The sequence below is a fragment of the Podarcis raffonei genome, chromosome 17, assembly GCF_027172205.1.
Source record: "Podarcis raffonei isolate rPodRaf1 chromosome 17, rPodRaf1.pri, whole genome shotgun sequence".
In the NCBI taxonomy this organism is placed as follows: domain Eukaryota; kingdom Metazoa; phylum Chordata; class Lepidosauria; order Squamata; family Lacertidae; genus Podarcis; species Podarcis raffonei.
The window spans coordinates 12,468,604-12,490,642 of NC_070618.1; the positions used below are offsets into that span (position 1 = coordinate 12,468,604).

General features: G+C 40.2%; 2 protein-coding genes across 4 annotated transcripts in view; both read left to right on the forward strand.

Annotated features, from left to right (window-relative positions):
- FKTN (fukutin) overlaps nt 1-22,039 on the forward strand; it is a 49,876-nt gene that overhangs the window by 10,191 nt on the left and 17,646 nt on the right. The window lies entirely within an intron of this gene.
- FSD1L (fibronectin type III and SPRY domain containing 1 like) overlaps nt 1-22,039 on the forward strand; it is a 34,325-nt gene that overhangs the window by 8,581 nt on the left and 3,705 nt on the right. Inside the window, exons 4-13 of one of the 3 annotated variants that reach the window (XM_053372118.1) lie at nt 2,672-2,773; nt 6,238-6,260; nt 7,636-7,757; nt 10,569-10,778; nt 11,105-11,203; nt 14,822-14,951; nt 17,269-17,301; nt 19,357-19,457; nt 20,478-20,729; nt 20,876-20,964. In XM_053372118.1, coding sequence (XP_053228093.1) covers nt 2,672-2,773; nt 6,238-6,260; nt 7,636-7,757; nt 10,569-10,778; nt 11,105-11,203; nt 14,822-14,951; nt 17,269-17,301; nt 19,357-19,457; nt 20,478-20,729; nt 20,876-20,964 — 1,161 coding nt within the window. The remainder of the gene's footprint in view (nt 1-2,671; nt 2,774-6,237; nt 6,261-7,635; nt 7,758-10,568; nt 10,779-11,104; nt 11,204-14,821; nt 14,952-17,268; nt 17,302-19,356; nt 19,458-20,477; nt 20,730-20,875; nt 20,965-22,039) is intronic. The other 2 variants (XM_053372119.1, XM_053372120.1) reach the window with 2 other exon arrangements.

Sequence of the window (22,039 nt, forward strand, 5' to 3'; positions counted from 1 at the left end):
GACCAAAGCAGCCAACAACACTAAGTTGCCAGTATTAGATTGTATAAAGCCTTTCTCTGTAGCAAACGTGCTTAAAACCCCTTTGTCAGCACATTAATTAAATGAAATAGAAGCCAGTAGGCTTGGATAGCTTGCACAGTTCAGTTTTCATATATGAAAAGCAGTTGCTCTTTCCAGACTTCTGATTAGCACTTATGCTTTAAGAGTTTGATATGAGACAATTTGATTGCATCCAGTTCTGTTCTTTGAGTTGAGTTTTACACATGTAACCTATCCAGGGAGGTAGTTATCTTCAATCTGCTCCGTGTAATGTTTAATTTTGGGAGCAAATTGATTCAGATGCTTAGTTGTCTAGATTTCCTTAACTATTTTTATTCGTCTTACTAAAATATTCATTTCCCATGTTTCAATAAAATATGTGACAAACCACAAAAGGCAGAAAACAAAAGAAACTGCTTAGAACTTTTTGGAAAAAGCATATTGGAGTCCAGAAATAGTACCTCAGGTTAAGAACTTTGCTTCAGGATAAGAACAGAAATCAGGCTCCGGCAGCGCGGCGGCAGCAGGAGGCCCCATTAGTTAAAGTGGTGCTTCAGGTTAAGAACAGTTTCAGGTTAAGTACAGACCTCCGGAACAAATTAAGTACTTAACCCAAGGTACCACTGTATTGGAAACATGGCATCTGACTTAATCCTGGCAATCTGTGAAGCCTCATACCAAAGGAGGACTGGAATGTGCTTGTACCAGCTAAGAATCATCAAATATTAGAATTGGAAGGGACCACAAGGATCATCTAGTCCAGCCCATTGCAATGCAGGAATCTTTTGCCCAGTGCAGGGCTCAAACCCACAACCCTGAGATTGAGTCTAATGCTCTTCCAACTGAATTATCCCAGCTGTTCCTGGTAGAGCAAAATTTTTCATGGTTTGCAAGTATCCACAGTTGTGCTTCCATGGCTGTGTTAGTCACCGTAGCTGATTCTTTCACCCTGTTCCTTGAAAGAATTCTACCTTCTTTTGACAGCTGAAAGCTTATCACATAGTAAAACGTGCTAAATGTATACAACGTTAGTTCAACTTGATCATGGAATTTTGGTATAATTCAGAATCTTGGTGTACCAGTTGCTGTCAAATAACTTCACCTCTTAAATCACTGGTGCACATGTGGCTTTTGACAATACAGATACAGCAGCTGACCTGTCTCTCCAGTGATGAATATATTTGAAATATTGAAACACACCAACAGCATCTGGTTAGATCAGGGCAGTCCCAACATCAGCTGCAAGAAAACTTTGACACATAATTCATAGGCCACACTGAATTAAATTTCCGCGTTGTAAATTAAAATGTTTGCGATATATTTAATATTATTTAATATACACAATTAATATATTTAATTAAATCTATTAATGGTATATTTAAATATAATCCTTTAAATTCTTAAACAAGTTTAATGTATAAACAGATTTATGCACTTTCGGTAACAATGCATGACACTCCCCCCCCCCCAAGCTTTCAATATGATTTTTCTTGAATGTTGCTGAGGGCACCAAAAAAGTCCTCGTGGGCCATGAGTTGGACCCCCCTGGGTTAGATAGTAAAATATCTGGTAATCTCACCATGCAATACAGTAAGCAAGGAAAGAGAACTCTGCTTCGTGAATGGCCAAGACTCAGGTAGTTGGAAACCTTAATACTGTACTGTTGTATTGAGCAACATGACATGGAACCTTAATATCGTATGCCTATCCTTTTTTTTTTTTTTTTGGAATACAAAAGAAAGGTGTGAGGAGGTTGTGGAAATATGTGAAAGAAAGATAAGATAGCGAAATTTCTCTTTTTTCTTTTTTTCTTTTTTTCTTTGATGTGTTTTTAAATTTTTGTTTTGTTAGTTTAGTCTTTGTATTGTAATGTATTGTTTTTTCTTTTTTTTCTTTTTTGTAAGCGTTTAAACTCTTGTAAAAGTAATAAATATCATTTTTTAAAAAAAAATATTGTATGCCTATATTGTCACCTAATAGCCTGTGACGCCCCCTGAACCTTATAGTCGCATATCCAGCACAACATAAGGGAGTAAAGACTCTGGGATCTAAAACTGTGCAAACTCAAGAACAGGCATTCTAGAATTCACTTCTTCAGAATTAAGAGCCACTTCTCCAGCCTACACTTGGTGCACTTCCTGGAGTAGATCACACCTTTTATTGAGCCTCACTCTTCATAGGCTAAGATAAATAGCTGTGTTACCTTGAACTTGGCGTGCCAAAGTACATAGTACTCAGCCGGGAGTGTCTTTTTATGTTCATACGTTTATGGGGTGGGTGGGGAATAAACCTGTGTGGGTGTACAACTGATTGCAGAGGCCTGAGGGGGCTGAGTTCCACAGAGAGGACTCTATCTAATTTTCCTCTGCCAGAAAGGTTTTCCCCCCCAATACTGCATGTTAGTGTTTTTTTATCGTGTTTCATGCTAATATTTTATGTTTACACTCTATGCTAAATATGCCAAGGATTGAACTTGAGGCCTTCTTTAGCATGTGTTCCATAAGGGCCTCATCCATTTGCCAGTAATGGGCATCTGGAATTTTTGGGTGGGTGGAGAGAAGACAGCCCTGTGTTCTCTTAATAACTCCTGCTATTGACTGGCTTACTGAACAGCTTTCTGTTATTTTCCTAGAATCAACTTAGCCAATGTAGTAATGCCCTGGAGAACTCTGAAGAACTGTTGGAATTTGCTGCTCGTTCACTGGACATAAAGGACCCTGAGGAATTTTCAAAGGTATAAAAGTGTGCCTGACATGAAGAAGAAAAGGAGAGATGTTATTTAATTGCATGCCATTTGCCTGCAGCTACTTACAGATTGTGTAGTAAACATTGTGGAGGACTTATTGTGGAGCTGATTAGAATCTCTGGAGTGATCAACGTTACGTTCTGAGCGTTTCAAGTACATGTATTCAGACTACCCCAGGATAATAGTACTATTCTGATTACTGGTTTTGTAATCAGTAGGTAGTAGTTTTCATGAATGAAATGAGAACTATAGGGTGTGTTTGAGGAGCAGGAGGAGAAGTTATATTGTACAGTGGTACCTTCTTTTACAAACTGTTCTGGAAGTACACCAAAAACGTTCTTAAACTGAGGCGCACTTTCCCCAATGAGACTTCCTGCCACCGGTGCCCTTCCACCAGTCAGCTTCCGTTCATCTTCCGGGACAAAGTTCGCTAGCTGGAACACCTACTTCCGGTTTTGTAGAGTGTGTTGCCTGAATCGTTCGTTAACAGGACTGTTCTCAGACGGAGGTACAACTGTACAGCCAAAGGTGCTTTGCTTGTGGAACTGTTTAGTTGGATACTGCCCATTGGCTAACACCCATAGAAACTGAATTGGTCTGTGCTATTATAGTTCATAGAGTTTTAAGAGTGCTTAGTTGCTAAAAAAAATTAAGAGGAAAATTAAGATGACATAATGCTTGCATAATTTTATTAGGTACCTGCAGAGAATTATGTCCATTCACATACTTGATTGAAAATTTATACACAGCAAGCATGTAGGGCTCAATATTAGGTCATCAGTCTTGTCTCTGCTATAGGGTTGGATCCAGAGAAACACTGGTAGAAGGGAATGACTTTTTTGCCACATCCCTTCCCAGCAACCCTCTGCCTACCCTCCCAGGATCAGGGAACCTTCATGAATGGAGTGGGCTTGGGGGAGGAGGAATCCCCCAAATTAGGCAGAGCCCACCTTCTGTGACTGCGTTCTCCGCTCTTGGAAGGTGCCTCTGCCTTATATTTTTGATGGTTCTCAAAACAGCAGAATCTTCTGACCTTAGGGAGAAGGCCCCTTCTGGCATTTCAGTAGATCCAGCTAATAAAATGATTGACTAACTGCTAAATGGGAATATAGTAGGCAAAATAATCTACTTTTAGAAACACAAACTTGGCAATGCATTAAGTTGCCTCTGCGTGTTAAGTAGATTTATTACGTTGGCTTTGCCAGTCAGTGCATCATGCCTCCAGCTGATGTGCATTAGCTATGCTACATTGACTCTGGACCATGTTCCTTGTACATTGGTTGGAAAGGAAGCTGAATGATCCAATCAAGGGCAGGCAATGCTTAAACTGATATATGAAAGAATTCCAAACGATCCATCAAAATCTGAATTTGTTCTGTTCTTTGTGTTGAAGGGCTGCATTTGAACTTTGTCTTTATACTTTTAACAAGCTCATCTGAAGTTGTTTGCGTTATTTCCCTGGAAATTAAACCCAAGGCAAAAACAGAATTATAAAACTTGCCCCTCAGGTTCTGTTTGTTCACCATTAATGCCCATCCTAGTTTTTGACTCTGGTTAACTGATGCTACACTGTTTCATCACAGTTCCTTTCCTATGTTACAGTGTTTCCCCTGGACTTCATCCAGGTTCCTTGTTCTCAGTTCTTGGATTGTTTCCACCTCGCTATGCCCGACAACAAATCCTAATTATTGGATTTTTTGCCCTATCTTTTTGTGCCTGCCAAACAGCCATAGATACAAACTAGCTTGGATTTGTAAACTTTTTAAATATATGTCTGCATGTTTGAAAAGTTGCTTATCAGCCTTTTCTGTACTAGCAAGTTATTTGTGGACTATGACCAAATTATACTTGCCTGCTATAACAAGGTTAATTTGGCTCTCAAATAATTCTCAGGGTAGCCATTTCATGCTGAGATTTTCTGAAGCAATTCTGAAAATGACCTGGGTTGAATTGAGGGATAGGGTAGCTCAGGCAGAAAAGGATGGCTGTTGCTTTTGTGGTCAGAGTAAAGACTTATCATGAAAGCGGACTTTATATACCTTTCAATGGTCTTGTATAATTGTTACTCTTCAGCCTTACCTTGTGACTATCAAAGTAAATGGTGAATAAATTTGCCATGAAAGATGCTGCACTACGTATAACTGCTGAGGTAGCAGACACACAATGCTTGTTGCAGAAGACTGCATTCCCTTCCAGCTAAATTCATTATAGTAATCTCTACTTTGATCTAAGAACTTTTAATTATTTATGCAATAAGCAACTTAAGCAACCATTCTGGGTGGTTGCAGGGGGACTTTGCTTAGAATATCTGCTTCTGGTTTTGTAACTTGCATCTTAGGATGGTCTGGTTGGAGATAGGAGAGGAAAACGTTGTGGAAGCATTTTCATTCATGGTGCAGATAGCATTGAGTTTGAGATACAGGAAGCAACAGCCTCCCTAATTTGAAGTTAGTGATCTTGGGCAGGTTGTTTTGGGTCACAGTATCTCAGATGACAGGTGAGGATGTTTTATTTTCTGTTTTGTTCTGACTAGTCATCTTATCACTTAAGACACTGTTTGTGGTGATAACATATAAAATCTTAATACACAGACTTTTCCTGTGTTCAGTACATAAGAAATGAAGATAAAAATGTTTGCAAAGTACCCCCCGTGCCATGAAAGGGACCGCAGATCAAAATTTAAAACTCTTTAATTTTTGTTGGCAAGCAGATGGCAATGTCCTAATTTCTACTGTATTTGTGATAGTTGTAATAGCAAGCAACTTTTAAATGTATACAAAGCTGATGTTTTAGTTTCTTAATTTGGATTCTATGTTGTTTCACTTACTTGTTATACTATTTTGAAACGTTAATTATCTGTGGGCCAGGCAAGAAACCCTATCTAACCAGGCCAGAGCATGTTCACTAGAGTATAAGAATTTGGGGTGCATTCCAGTATTTCTTGCCACCGATAACAACATTTTGTTGCCTAGGGCCAGTTGAATGATAAAACTCCCTGAATTCAAAAATTGCTTTGATCAGGGCAGTTTGTGGAAAGATATTGTGCTCAATATTCATGGAGGGGTATGGTGGAAATGGTTCAGCTCTGGCACAAATCTAACACTTACTCACTACCTAATTGCTGACATGCCCAGCGAAACACTCAAATGTCACTTGGCCCAATCACATTAAAAATAGAGCACAGAGATTTGATGACAGTGTCATACGGAATTAGTTTAGTGTGGCTTGTTGAAATGTTTTGTTTTTTTTGCTTGTTGCTGAATTTCTAATAACTTTGTATTAACAATGGCTTATGAGGCAGGTCTTCAGTGGTAAAATTCTGAGTTGGTTTTGAAACCGAGCTGGACATCTGTGAGATTGATAACTCTAACTCTTTCTTGCATGTTACTGCAGATGAAACTTGCATGAAACTATTAATTACCTTCTCTCTCTTCTTCCTGATGCACCTCAAGGCTGCCAGACAGATCAAGGATAGGTACAGTACCAACTTATTTGTTTCTGTTCCTAGTCTTCCATAATTGTCGTTGAAGATTCTGGCTAAGTAATTCTTAACAGTTTTCACTTAAGATTCATGCAACTAAAAGATAAAATTAAGTTTTGCATGCTAATAAGACAACACTGCTGTGTTTTGGCTTTACACTTCCTTCTCCCTGTGTGGTGTGTGACAAAAGAACACAGGCACGTTTTTAAACAAATCTGTTTGGAAGGGGGAAAAATCATTCTTAATGCTGATCCCTTAAAATAGGTGCCATTTCAAATTTAATTTGGAAGTGGCACAGGAGGCCAAAATGTTTGTTTTATATGGTATGTAGGCCTCACTTATGGGATATCAGAACTTGTTAAGGCAACATAATTTGAGCTGGATTTTAGTTATCTAAAACAGCATGGTTACTAGAAAAATCAGAAAATGGTACACTTGTCCCTTACCTGTTCCCAAAACAGTTGAAGCACTTTCACATATGTATAGTTGGAATTTGGTGCAGCCCCCAAACATCCAAAGTGCAGAAACATAAAACTTTTCAGTTTTAACTTGTAATGTTCACCTTCATTATTATTCTAATACCTCAGGCAAAGAATAGAGAAAGATAGGCTATATATAAGACATAATATTTCCATGTCATACACTTGAATTATGCTCAAATTTGGGCAGGGAATGAGAAGACTTCCAATAGCACTCAAGAACATTTCTCAGCTTACTATTGTGTTATATGAATGCAGCACCAAGGCTCCCTGCTCTTTCATATGCTCACTTTTATGTTTAAGCTTTATCATGTATGGACTCCTCTTTCTGAAATGAGTTGACGATTAAGGGCCAAGCCAGGCATTGGTTATCAGGAGCACGCTGCCAAAAAAACTACCAGCTGATGATATTCAACCTTATGTTAATAGGTTAGAGGCATTGTGTGCAACTTGAGCCCCTTCATGCCTCTTTAGAGTGGGGTTCTGGAAACCTTCCAAGTTGGTGCTCATAGCACCTGCAGGCGTCCAGAAGTTATAAGCCTTGTGAAGCTTCCACAGAGAGGTTTTGTATGATGCGCTTTATCCTTAAGGTGTTGCAGGAGCAGAAGTGGATAGTTACAAAGACAAACGCTCAGCATGGTAGCTTGGGTGGCTGAGAGGTCTCTGGAAAATCCCCCAGCCTGAAGCCCCGCAAAAGATTTGTTCTGACTCTCAAGTTGTCATCAGTAGTCGATCTAAATAAAGGTTTTGGTATAGTTTGGTGAAGTGCCAAGCTCCAGTATCTGCTTCACTTTTTATCTAGACATTTTAAAATATTGAAACCCCTGTCTTCCCTGTCTGTTGTTTTTGGCTCCTGCCTGAATGATTTTTACCCGATTTCTACCCTTTAGAGTCACAATGGCTCCAGCGTTCCGCCTGTCCTTGAAACCCAAAGTGAGTGACAACATGACGCACCTGATGGTGGACTTCTCTCAAGAAAGGCATATGCTCCAGGCTCTAAAGTTTTTGCCAGGTAAAAATAAGTGCGTAGCTTTGAGCTCTTTGGAATATTGCTGCCATATTTCAAAAGAGGAAAGGAATAATGTTCCCTTTTGCTGTAAAGATGGCTATGGGTGAGTGTGAAATGCTCTCCTCCCACTTCCCACAGTGTATCGTTTTGTATATATTTAAAGTGAGCGTGAAGAATGTCAGGACTGGTCGTTGTCCTCTTCAGATCACCACACAAATGCTTCTTGTTCTTTTATAAAACTTTTTATTGCGTATTAACAAAACATTCTTATAAACGGTTCTTAATTATTATTCCTCAGAGTCACTTCTTTCAGATACCTTCTGAGCTCTGCTTCTCCATGACCAGCCACTCTCAAAATGGCGAAGGCGCCTTTCCCTTCGTTTTCCCGCTCTTTTTTCTAACCTCCTGGCTAGAGCTGGCCTGTATCTCCCCTCCTCCGAATCTGAGCTAGAACTGAACCCTTGCCTTTCCTGGGAACAGCCGGTCCCTCCCTGTTGTTCCTGTTGCTCTCTTCTCTTCAATTCACTGCTCTCCTCCCCCCCTTGGGGAATGCTTTCTCCCTCTGGGAAACTGGAATCTTCTAACTAACTCTTCCCTGACAAAGAACACTCTCCTCACTTCACATCCAGACAGGACATATCGGAGAAGGGAGAGTGGCAGAGAGGTTGGTAGCTGTGTAGATGACAAACAAGAAATACATTTGTAAGTTTGCAGAGTTCAACAAGGGGTGGCTAGTTGGTGGACCGTATCTGGCCCTCAAAAGGTCTTTTGTGGCCCCCATGATCCCCACCAGATTTCTTACTTTTGAAAAAGTGTCTTAAAAAATATTGACCACCCCTGTGATTACCCTGCTTTGATGCCAAAAGGTTAACTATTTCTTAATTGCTTCCATACTTCTTGTGTTTATTGTGCACCTGAAGATCCTCCCTAAGTTTGTCCCATTTAAAACTTCAAAAAACATTTTTTAAAAAGCAGATTGTTCTGTGGGTCCCCTGCAGTGAACCAAAGGGATTTGGTATCCCCCCCCCCAGCTGACTTCCCCAAATTTATTTTTCATTGAGTTATCATGAATAATGAATGAGAGAAGCAAGTTGAAATAGGTGATGGGGGAGCATTTTTGAAGGCAGCCTTGAGAACTTCATTTCTCAACATGACTACTTTGACGTGCAGGTGCTGGGGTCTTGTCCATAGATTAGGGCAACCCTCTGCCAGAAAAGAGCTAGCCACTCTGGGTCTAAACTCATAGCTCACAGATATAACACTGGAGCTTACTTAAGCTGCCCATCAGACTATTACTATTATTATTATTATTTTATTTTATTTTATTTTATTTTAGTATTTTAGTATTTATTTATTGAACTTGTATACTGCCCTATACCCGGAGGTCTCAGGGCGGTTCACAGAACAAAATATAAAACCACAAAATATATAATCAAAATAACAACTCAATAACCCGCCCCCCCAACCCACATTTTAAAATCAAACCAACCAAAGGCCTGGTTAAAAAGGAACGTTTTTGCCTGCTACCTAAAGGTGTATAGGCGCATAGCGGGATCACCAGCCGAAGCTGATGGAAGGCACTCTGGGCCACTGAGACTCTGGATGCTGCAAATGTACTTTTGCAGAGGTTTTGCAAGGATGCAAGTTCCCCTATTTTGCACAGCCACTCTGGAAGTAGTATTTTTGTGCCTGAGTTTGCTCATGCAAGGATAATCTAAGACTTTGTATTGAAATATCAAATTAAAACTGTCAGGATTTCAAATCTGATTTTATCTTGTGGATGATGAATTGTTTGGGATCTTTTGGTATAAAGACTTTGTGCAGTTCTGAGTGTTTGCACTGGACACTAATTCTAACTGATGGCTAAAACAGCTCAGCTTTAAATGATGAAACCCAAAGTGAGTCTTCTGACATTCCTAACTTTTGACATTTCATACTGACTGTCTTGCTGACACCTCAGTCCAGAATGTCAAAATACTTATTGATTTGTGTCTTTGACAGCTTCTCATTGTTCCTGCTTCTCTTTCTCCCCCTCCCTAGCAAAAACCAAAAAACAACAACAGAAACAGAAACAGACCTTTATCCACCCATATCCATCTATTGAATCTGAATGTAGCAAACTTCTTTTTCAGCTTTCCCAATTAAGAGAAAATACTAATCTCTGGGATTAAATATTTAGCTAGACTAAAAGTCTTGGGGCTTTTACCCCTGAAGAAGGGGACAATCTTACTTTGCTGTGCTATAATAGTTGTAGAGAACCTCCCTCTCTCTCTCTCTCTCTCTCCCTCTCTCTCCCTCTCTCTCCCTCTCTCCCCCTCTCTCCCCCTCCCCATCTACCTCTCCTCTTCCTCTTTGTGTAAGAGAGAATGAGAGGAGGATGTTGCATTCCTCACACATGGTGGCACTCAAACACCACACCTTTAAAACTATATTGGGGAATGTTCCTTGGCATTGCATATTTGTTCCAGTAGCCGTTTGATCCCTTAAGCACAAGCCTTACTGGATTGCGTTTTTTTAAAAGGTCAACCTGAAACAGTAGTCAATAACAAAGGCAGGCAAAAACACTTTAAGACTCATCACAGAATGAATGCACATAGTTTAGAACTGCAATCCTGTGTACACGCTATCCCACTGGACTTAATTCTAAATATGAATGCATAGGATCGGGCAGTACATAAAAGTGATCAGGTCAGACCTTAGCCATAGGATTTTGTTTTTAATCTTAGCTCACCCATCTGGATCTTGCCAAGAGTACAAGATCAGTATGTGGGTGGCAGTTGAGTTTACCAGTGATCTGTTTTATTTCCTTAACAGTGCCCAGAGCTCCAGAGATAGTCCTAGCAGATTGTATTGTGGCTGACAACTCTGTAACGATTTCATGGCAAATGACAGAAGAAGACAACAAAATTGATCACTATATACTAGAATACAGGAAAACCAACTTTGATGGGCTTCCTCGAATAAAGGACGAGAGGTGCTGGGAATCTGTGGACTACATTAAGGGCACTGAATATACATTATCGGGTAATTTTATTTTTCTGTTCCCTCCAAGTTGACTTGAGTTGTAACATGAGGTTCATACTTTTTCATGGGAATCTTTTAATGTCAGCTCCATCTAATGTGAAGCCCGCATTTGCAAATGTTTTGCACTCCCAGCATGATAAATGGAGATCTGATCTCATTCACTTTCCTCGACTTCAGCTAATATTGATATAGTACTTAAATTTGTCTGTGGCTTGGGAGAAGCAGCACTTTAAAACAGTATACATATACCTTTCCTCCTTTATAGTGCTATTTTGTGTGTGTTCATTTTAATGGTAGTGGATGTCTGAAGACCTTCTTTTTTTCAGGTCTGAGGTTTGACTCAAAATACATGAACTTCCGTGTCAGAGCTTGCAACAAGGCCGTGGCTGGGGATTATTCTGATCCAGTGACTTTAGAGACGAAAGGTAAAACTGGATAGCTAAGAACTAGGACCATATAGTGGCTCGTATATAGGAAATGCATGCTCAAATGCCATCTTGGCTATAAAATGTACAGTGTTGTTTTAGAGCAGCAGCTGTGTACCTTAATGTACCTCTAGTCCTTAGGCCCAAAAGCCGGTTTAAGTGAATTGGAGGAAAGGATTGAAGCAGAGGACTATAGTATTTGCACTGTCTAAAGGGCTGCTATTTAAAATTGTTGACATGGTACCAGGAGAAACATTAACCTGAGGGCACATACGCCTTCTAAACAAATTCTAGCATAGGGAGATGGCACTGATTAGAGATGGAAGTGCTAAATAGTGCCACTCCCACTTGATAAACAGTGCAGATTTTTTCATCCTAAACCCCTTCACTAACTAACTTTGCTGTGATACGCAGTTGACAAAAATTTACCAATTTTAAGCCATCAGTTTAAAGCCACGCAACCGTTTAACCACTTTGATAGCAATTGTGAGGCGGATTTGTTTGTGGCCCTGCAGCAATAAATTTTTTTAGCTTTCTTGGTGTGATACTTGAGCCAAAACAGTAGTAAGATTTGATTTTGTTAGCTTTCCTGGCCTGCAAGTTAGTCAGCCGCTAGGGAGGCATCAGTGGCTTTCTTGCCATCTTACAAAGTCTCAGTGCTGCAGACTGGAATATGTTGCCAAAGCAGATTCACACTGTTAGCTCACTTACTTTAGGACGGGTAAAACAACATGGCTTTTTGCTGATGTGCCTGATTCTTTCTCAGACTTTTATCCTGCTATGGCCTCATATTGGTGCATTTGATATAACAGTGAAGAGCCTGGTACCTTTTCTTCCTATCCCATGATAGAGATTGGGATCATTTTCTGTCATAAATGTTCTGCTGATTCTTAAAATGCCTTTCACCCTGTGAGTGACATAAACACATATATCACCAGTTCCACCTGAGTGGCATAATATGGCTGCATAAATATTATCAGAAGTGTTGCAAGCAGCTTCCCAGCATATTGAATCATGCTCAGGATATTTCTTCAGAAAAGTCAAGAAGCTGCAGATTGTTTGCCCACGGATCGGATATTGCTCATTTATTTTAATGTTTATATTTTTAAAAATAGCAGGACAATTCATTGAAATGCAGAAGCACTGCCAGTGTAGTCCAGTAGATGAGAAGTGTTCTTAATGATGTCATTGAGTGGCTTGCAAAGTGCACCACTAGTATAAGGTTCAGTTCTCCCAACCAGCTTTGGGATTTATTTTCAATTTATGACAACTTGTACAAGCCCGGGTTGCATGTGAGTGTGCTAAAGATGTCATCAGCATAGGGCTAATGCACAGATCAGTCAGATCAGTTTACTTATGCCGTATGAAATTACCAGTTGTGTATCTGTACTTGCACATTGGTGAAAGAAAAATTCTAGAAAGCTTTTAGTGGTAAATTGCTACTGTAGTGTATTAAAAAGCATTCTTAATTTTTAAGTCAGAGGACATCTTTGAAGCACTGGATTATAATCCTAGCAAGGCAAAAACAGAGTGCAAGGCAACAATCTCCATAACAATCTCCATATTTAAAAAGAACTTGGCTTGTTGGCAAATGAGCTTGCAGATGTATATTTGTAATGGGTTGTATCACCAAATGTTGCACTTCTAAAATTAGAACTATTGCCATACATTTTAGGGAGTTGCATTGCTCAGCTTCACATCTACTATCTTTGGGCATTAGGAAAACTTTACATGTCTGCTATATAACTACTGGAACTATTCAAGCCTTTTCAACGTATGCCACTCTTAGAGCTGTAACGTATTCTCATTTTGGTGATAGGTGAGCATTTCTAGTTGACCTTCAAAACTATGTGTTTACAGTGCTCTTAGTGAGCACTTGCCTGGTAGAATCATCAAGTTCAGCATTGCTTAAACATACTGTTGACCTTTCACAGAGGAATTTCAATTCTTATATTCTGTGAAATACTAAAGAACCGTGTCTAATGCATTCTAATTGAATAGAGTCTGTTTAGCGTGACACATATTGTTTAGCTTCCAAAAATGAAGGCAAACACAGCAACATAGCCTCAATTATTCTGCTTAGTTGGCAGTAACAAAGATTAAATTTACCCCACAACAAATTCCAGCGAGGAGCAGTGACTCAGTCTGACTGCTTTGTTGTATTAAAAACTCTGGAAGAGTTACTACCTACCTCATTGTCATTGTCTGAGTGTCAGTAAAAGCTAAAAAGCTTCTTGAATAAAATGTACCTATTTCTGTCATATTCTCTCCAGATATTAAGTTCTGCCCATTACACATTTGGCTTCACCCGTGAAAGATTTGATGCTAGTACCTTTTTTATAACCTGTATGTATCTTCTAACCGCTAATCAGCCGCTCTGAGCCCGGCCTTGGCTGGGGAGGGCGGGGTATAAATAAAAAATTATTATTATTATTAACGCTCTGCCGATCAAATTACCATGCTTGCTTACAGTGGCATCTCTTAGTTGGCTTTGAAAATAACTTGTTATATTCTGTCTTTAGTCATAAGAACTTTTGTAAACCTATTACTTGAAGAATGCTGTGGGACATCAAGCCTGCAGGGCTCCCTTTTAGCCAAGCCATGCCCATTTGCCCAGTACGTGGTGTCAATATATGATATCAGATGTGGAGCTAAGCTGAAAGGGTTTTTGCAGGGGCTGCTCATCAGCATTGCTTTGTGGGCTGTGTCTCTACCTACTCAGTTTGATTTCAAGCCTTGCGAACAAAAGCAGGTCACCTGGCATTGTGATGTCAGGTGATTGGCAGATGGACCCTTGGACAGTGGGAGAGAGAACGATCTGGTCCCCTGGCTGGACCCAGCTCCCCCGTCCCTGCTGTGCAGCTCTGCTGGCAAACTGACAGCCTTGACAGTTAACATAAAGAATTGCCCTACATACTGATTTCCCCCCCTCCCCAGATTAAAACTGAGAACTAGGCTCTACCTTTCAGAACAAAATGCACACCCTGTCACTGTAAATTAAGGGCCAAACTGCACAGGACATTAGCTAGCATTTTCAAAAAGCATGCTCATAATTTGGAGACAAAGCAGCCAAGGGCCCCTAATCTAGAACATGCTCCAGTGCTGATTTACTGCAGAAAACAGCACTTTCCAGACTGTTTGCACCCAAGGCGCTGTTTGTAGTAGATATCAGGGATTTTTTGGGGGGGGGGAGGCGGGTTCAGAGCAGCGTGGGAGGGAGCAATATTAATTCATGCAATCCAGATCAAAAGCAAGCAGCAGTTAGCTCAGTTGGTTAGAGTGTAGTGCTGTTAATGCCAAGGTTATGGATTCAATTCCCATACAGGCCACGTGCATTGCAGGGGGTTAGACTAGATGACCCTTGGGAGTCCCTTCAGCTCTACGATTCTGTGGTTCTATGATGCAATATTCTGAATTAGGGCACTATGGTTGATTTTTCTCTAAAAGCAGGCAGGTGGAGTAAGCATTTAAAAAATAATAATTAGAAGTATAGCATCAGAAGTAGACTTGTCTTAGGTAGGGAACCTGGGCAGCCTATCTAAATATGTTAACTTCTTCACTCTTTGCATTCGGAAAAGGTGTGACTAACCTTTTGATCTGCATCTTTTCTCTGGGCAGCTCTTATATTTAACCTGGATGGTTCATCGTCTCATCTTAACTTGAAAGTTGAAGATTCCTATGTGGAGTGGGATTCTACAGGAGGCAAAAGCCAAGAAAACAAAATTAAAGGAAAAGAGAACAAAGGCAGGTAAGGGAAACTGAGCTCCTCCTCTGATCAAATCACGTAACTTGTAGATGTCATATTTAAAGGCTGTTGCAGCAAATAGAAATTTGGTCTATCAGTGGGAAGTCTTCCTATGCAAAAGAGATTATTCATATTGCTATAAACTTAATGAATCCATTCACACTAAACTTAATGTATTTGGCCGTATAGCATACTTGCTGGTAAAGTTTTGAGGCAGCTATTGAAGAGAATAACCTTGAAACCTGTGTTGGAAATGGGGAATTTCTTTTTCTGGAAAAAGTGACAGTGTTGCAAGGTAGCTCTGGTTTTGTTTTCCCCCTAACATGGGCAAATTACTAAAAATGATTACCCCTGCTGAAAAATACTAGCAGTCATATTCTTCTTAGGGTTAAGAATTTAACCCTTATGTGATTCAGTCGTATGACCTATGCACAAATCATGAGCTCTCTAGAAGCATCTTTTTCTGTGTAAATTAGAGAAATGAAATTTATCAAATGATTTTTTTTACAAAAAATCATTTGATATATTTCTAGCAAGTTAGAAAGTCTGGCCTGCAAAAACAAAATCTGTTGGGGAGCTTTTCTGAGATGATTGTGTTGGTCTAAAGAATAATTTATGTTCTCCAAATAGATTAGATTATTTAACTTCTACACCACTTAATATATTAAAAACATCTCTTAAGTGCTGTACAAAAAAAGGAGAAGCAACAGCCAATTAAACAAAATATTACAAAATCTCAGTTACATATGAAAAGGTTACATTGTTACAAAGTTACTAACATATATGAATCAATATCAATTCCTTTTCCTTCTGGCACATCCTCACTCTCATCCTGTGTCCCATTCAGCTGCTCTCTCCCCACCCAGGTGAGTTGAGTTTCCCAGAGGGTCCTGAGGATGGGGAAAGGCTCCGTCTCCACTCACGGCTCTTTCTTCACCCTCTGTCCACTCCTCCTCCAAGGTGGATTTAAATGTTGGGGGTTTGTTGGCATACCGTAAGCTTCCACAATTGCCGCATACCAAAATACAGTGGTACCTTGGTTTCTCGAACTTAATCTGTTCCGGGAGTCCGTTTGACTCCTGAAACAATTCGAAAACCAAGGCATGGCTTCCGATTGGCTGCAGGAGCTTCCTGCACTCAAGCGGAAGCCACATCGGCTTCCGGAAAATGTTCACAAACCGGTGTTCGGGGGCTGATTTGTTCGACAACTAAGCTGTTGCTTAAATGTATTGCATAAGTGACAGGGATGTGCTCTCCTACATGATAGGAATAGTATTGTCTGGGAGCAGGTAGATGTATTCTTGTCAAGTGAGCTATTGCCGACTCCAAATACCCAGACCACTTTTTTACTTCCCAGGAAGTATTTTCCGTAAGAGGGAGGAGGACACTCCAGGCCTGGGAAACTTTATACAGTGGTACCTCGGGTTAAGTACTTAATTCATTCCGAAGGTCCGTTCTTAACCTGAAACTGTTCTTAACCCGAAGCATCACTTTAGCTAATGGGGCCTCCTGCTGCCGCCGCACCACCAGAGCACGATTTCTGTTCTCATCCTGAAGCAAAGTTCTTAACCTGAGGTACTATTTCTGGGTTAGCGGAGTCTGTAACCTGAAGTGTCTGTAACCCGAGGTACCACTGTACATTCGTAGTCTCAGTAATAGGAACGTATTAGAGCCAGGGCTTTCTCGGCCGCGGCTCCAATCTGGTGGAATGCTTTGTCACAAGAGACTAGGTCCCTGCGGGACCTGACATCTTTCTGCAGGGCCTGCAAGACAGAGCTGTTCCACCAGGCCTTTGGTCAGGGCGCAGCCTGACCCCCTCCTCTGGCAATCTGCACAGAATTTTGCTTAATGGTTGCCATCAATTTGATTTTAATTTGATTTTAATTAATTTTATAATGAATGTTTTTAGAATGTTGGATTATTTTGATTGTTGTTAGCCGCCCTGAGCCCAGCTTCGGCTGGGGAGGGCGGGATATAAATAAAATTTATTATTATTATTATTTCATGTCACCCCCATCCCAGCTGTGAACAGGGAGCTGGTAACACATTAAGTTCAAGAGGTAAAAAGGCTATAAAACTCAAATAGGGTTTAATAGATTCCAAACCTATTTCATGCAGACTTCTTAAACCATTTCGGTTACATTTCAGTTTGTAAGCAAGTGGTTGTTTTCTGTTTGTAAGTCTGTGAACAGCATACAGTTATTAATAGTTATCAGAACAGTTTTGTAGTGGTTTTAAATACTATTATATATTTTTTTTAAAAAATAAGTCTGTGTGTAGCCACGAAGTAGCTTTTTAATTACCTATTTTTGTCTGACAGTTGCCAGATTACCCTTCTGAAGAACAATACAAGGTGACAGTGTGCCTCTTCATAGCCATAGGGTTCAGCTTTTTACTGTCCAATATTTTCCTTTCAATTCTTGCTCTCTAGAGTTAGCATGAATCAACCCAGCAGCCTTTACCAGTACACAAGCCACTGTTTGTTGTTTAGATCCTTCTCCCCCCCCTTATTTGTCAACTTTTGTATTTACCGTTCAAACTGCCTTTCTGTAAAATCACCAAGCCAGTATATAAGTTTCGACAATTTACTGAAATGAGAACCGCTAACACTAAACATAGGCAGCGCAAAATGCACCAGTTGCCAGCAAGCTAATGCCTCTGGTATTTTATGGTACTCACTGGGCTGTGTCCCCAGTTGTAATGGGACCATAGGCCTAGTCTGTCACTTTGTAGTCTGCAATAAATGGGGATATTTGATTCTGCCAGTACTACACAAACATCCTGTAAATACAGAAATCCTTCACAATCTTTAAAGGCAGATTCTGCCTTTTTCTCACCCTGCCCTTCATTCTTATGTTCTCTGCATTAAGTAATTTTATTTCAAGAAGGAGCGTTGAGTTTTTGCACTGCATGGTCCCAGCCTCTGCAAGCAGTAGCCAGTCAAGTGAGGTGGATCATTTTGCAGCATGATGCTTTGTTTTTGTAGCATTACTGGAGAAGGGGACAAGGCTATTTGGTCTCCGTGTATCACCTGCAGTATAGATTTCAGCCCTTGTGTATCCTTTCCTCTGGAGATGCAGGTACTTGAGTTAGGCATACAGAATTGGAAGTTAGACTGGCTTTCCGGGCCAAGCGAGTATTTTGGCATTTTGCAATTACAATGTGTGTTTTTCTCTTGAGAATGCACGTTGTCCAAAGAACTTGCTATTTTTTGATGTTACACGAACAAATAAAACACCATAGAAATTGCATTAGTTAGTTCCACAGTGGCTTATCAAAACAAAACCCGGCATGCATGTTGGCATTGCAGCAGTACAATTAAACGCAGAGAATTCGGCTTGTATTGAATCATGTCTTCAAATGTACCAAATATAAAATATTATAAATGCAATTGTGTACCTGTAAAGGCTGCTAATATTAAGGACATCTTCTGGGTGATGGGAACTTGGAGCACTTACCTGAAAAATAGCATGTCAGCATTTTGGTAGATCTGGTAGAAGCGGGAAGTTATTCTGAGTTTGTGCCTTCCTTGTATCAATTGCAGCATCTTTTGAACAAACATGCTATTTTTCTACATAACCTGGCAGCAAACCTAATGTGTTGCTTTTATGATAGAAAGCAGAAAGTAGTAGGCTTCCTAGTAACAATGTACTTGGAGTAGGGTCAAACACTGTGGTGTGTCCCCTTCCTTTCCCCCCCTGAATATATGCTTTTAATTTCTTGGCTTTGCTGTCTTTTCATGCTTTCACTTATTTCTTTTTTTCTTTTGGTAAGTAACTTTCCTTTAATACGTTTCGTTTGTTCAAAGGCCTTTTCAGTGTTGCGTTTAAATGTCTTAAGAATTCACAGTAGAACTTCATTCTGAAAACAGTAAATGCTATATCTGCTTAAACACTTCATATTCTTGGAATATGCGCCTGAAAACTACTTTTGAGGCATACTGACTATACTCAGTGCAATGCCAAAGCTGTAAGATGCCACCAGAGGTGTGGGGAAGATGGCTAATGTATTGGGACTGGGTTTCTATCTTATTTTAAAGTAACTCATTTCTAATCGGATCAGTGGGACACTCCCCCCCCCAAATTACACTTCAAGTTCACTCATTCCTACCCTGCACATATCCCTCCTAGTCTTCAGTAATAGTAACGTTTCTGTTGTCTTAGCATGTTTTTTTCTACTGATAGCCTCTTCCGTGCATGGCTATTTGTATAGATATAGAGACTTTCAGCATGGCTACCTGAACAGACCCCTCTAACAGCATGTGAGCCATCTGTGACCATAAATGCTTCTGTGAAACAGCCTAAAACTGGATTTAAAAAATACTAACTTGGTGCCTTTGCTTGTATGCTGTTGTAGTCATGGTTGCATACTGCAGTGCAGAACAAACTCATTTCTTGTTATCTTACAGAAGTGGAACTCCTTCCCCAAAGCGATCATCTGTTAGCTCACGTTCACCTTTGATCAGGGGCAGCAGAGATAGATTTACTGGGGAATCGTACACAGTGTTGGGTAAGGTTTTCTAAAAAATAACACTTCTAAATTAGTTTTTATTAATTTTTTGTGATACAAAAAAACACACAAGGAAAAGTACATATAGCACCTCCACTTTCAATTCATAAAATCTTTTTCAGTTTGTTTACATTTGGCGTGAGACACTATTTCCTTAGACATTGGGAGAAAAGAGGAAGAGGGTTGAGGAGGATAATGGTCTTTTCATTCTATTGTATAGTGCAGAGTTTTTGGGGCAGCATCTCATGGGTAGGTCCTTTATTTATATAATTATTTGGGGGGTTTTATTGTCATGTTGAGAGATGGGAGGGCCCAAAGCTTGCTTGCTTGCGTTTGGTTGGTTGGTTGCAGTATGGTTTGTTTGGGGGGGGGCAGGATTGTTGTGTCCAGATTAGCCATATTAATTTGTATGCCGGGGAGGGGGGGGTAGGTCATTGTCTTGTTGTGCTGTATATGTGGTCAAGCAAAGCCACACCGGGGCTTTTGCTTGTCCCCATGCTAGTTTTACGTTTTTTGGTTAATTTTTCTGGTAGGGCAGTTTCCCATACTTTTTGGTACCAGTGGTTTATGTTCACTTCTGATAGGTCCTTCCAGGGTCTGGTTATGATATTTCTAGCTGCTGAGAGTAAGTGACTTAGGAGTTCCTTGTCATGTGCATTGTGGGAAAGGGTTTTTTTTTGGGGGGGGGGATAAGCTTTCTTAGTTTTTATCATTATGATCTGCACTGGAGTGGGAAACCTTTGGTCCTCTCCCCATGTTGTTGAACTACAGCTCTTGCCAACTCTTATCAAGCACGGCTGGGGATATTGGGAGTTGTAGTTCTGCAACATCTGGAGAGCCAAAGGTTCCCTATGCCCGATTTCTACAACACCAAAAAGATTGGGGATTTTCACTGGCTAGTGAAATCTCTACTCAATCAGTTATGGGTCTTATCCTTGAACAATTTGTGTTTACTCTTGAGCTCTAGGCAGCACAAGTTTACTTGGAAGTGTTCATTGTTCCTTCTCTGTTTCATTACAGGAGATACTACTATTGAGAACGGGCAACATTACTGGGAAGTGAAAGCCCAGAAGGATTGCAAATCCTATAGTGTGGGAGTAGCGTATAAAAATTTGGGGAAATTTGACCAGCTAGGGAAGACTAATACAAGCTGGTGCGTGCATGTGAACAACTGGCTCCAGACTACATTTGCAGCCAAACACAACAACAAAGCAAAATCGCTAGATGTCCTGGTTCCAGACAGGATAGGAGTCTATTGCGACTTTGATGGAGGTAACTTGGGAGTCCTCAGAACTATGCACGAGAGAGCTGAAATAGTGTTACTCCTTTACCTTCTGAGAATGTGTATTAAGGAAAAGACAAATGTTACACATAAGCTGAACTCTTTTAGAAATATTAACATGCTTTTCTCTCTTCAGGTCAGCTCTCTTTCTATAACGCAAGCTCAAAGCAGTTGTTGTACACCTTCAAAACAAAATTCACCCAGCCGCTACTACCAGGTTTCATGGTCAGTACCTACCTAATTTAACTCATTCCATCATTTCTGCTTCAAGGGCTATTTTTCTACAGTTACTTTTAGGAATAATTTCATAATGTGGAAAAGACTCGCATTGAATGCCACAGATGCTTTTGGGTTATTGATGCGTCACTGTCTGACCTCTAAACATGTTTATATGCTTATTAAACTTGGTTGCTCCAGGAAAAACTGGCAACCACTTTGATGACTAGCTCTAGGGCTCTGTATATGCCTGAAGAACAGAAACCTCTAATGGGGAAATGCAGGAGTGGCTAACCTGTGACCCTTCAAATGTTGCTGGACTGTAATTCCCATTATCCCTGACCTTTGCCTGTGCTGTCTGGGGCTGATGGGAGTTGGAGTCCAGCAGTATTTGGAGGAGGACAAGATGCACAGCTCCCTGAAAATCTATAGCTCACACTTTTTAAAAAAGGAATGTATTATAACTCTAGCCCTCGTAGCTGCAAAACAATGTGCATAACTTATACAAAATTGCCTGGGAGCAGAATTTTGTTTTTGTTCTGAATATACATCACAGACCTTCTCCTGTTTAGATGAGCCTACCCAGATACTTAGAAAGTTGAAGTAATTTTATCTGTTTTAGTATTTTAACATTTCTATGTTTTTAAAGTAGGGTTGTGAATTATTCTCCCTTAAAACAAACTTGAATGGGAGCTGGAGTGTAATATAGAACACTGTTGAAACTAGACTTCCCGCCCCGCCCCACCTTGTGTTAGAAACTTAAGAAAATGCCAAACTGTCAGCCTCCTCTCTATATAGATAGCGAGAATTTCCTCACCTGAGTTTTATTTTTATATTTACAGTAGATTTTAAAAGTAGAAAAGGTGACACTGTTTAAGCAGTTCAGAGCAACTGTTTCAGAATATAACTATGGCTAAACTGGATTTGAGCCTCTTAATTTTTCAAAAAGTGACAACACTGTTAATCATTGTCATTCTCACTGTTCCCCTGGTCAGCTCTTTGGTGAAACAGGGCCAGGGAACAGACAGAAAAATGCTGTGATATACAGTGATTGCCATGATTTTAATTGACTCTGAGCAAGAAG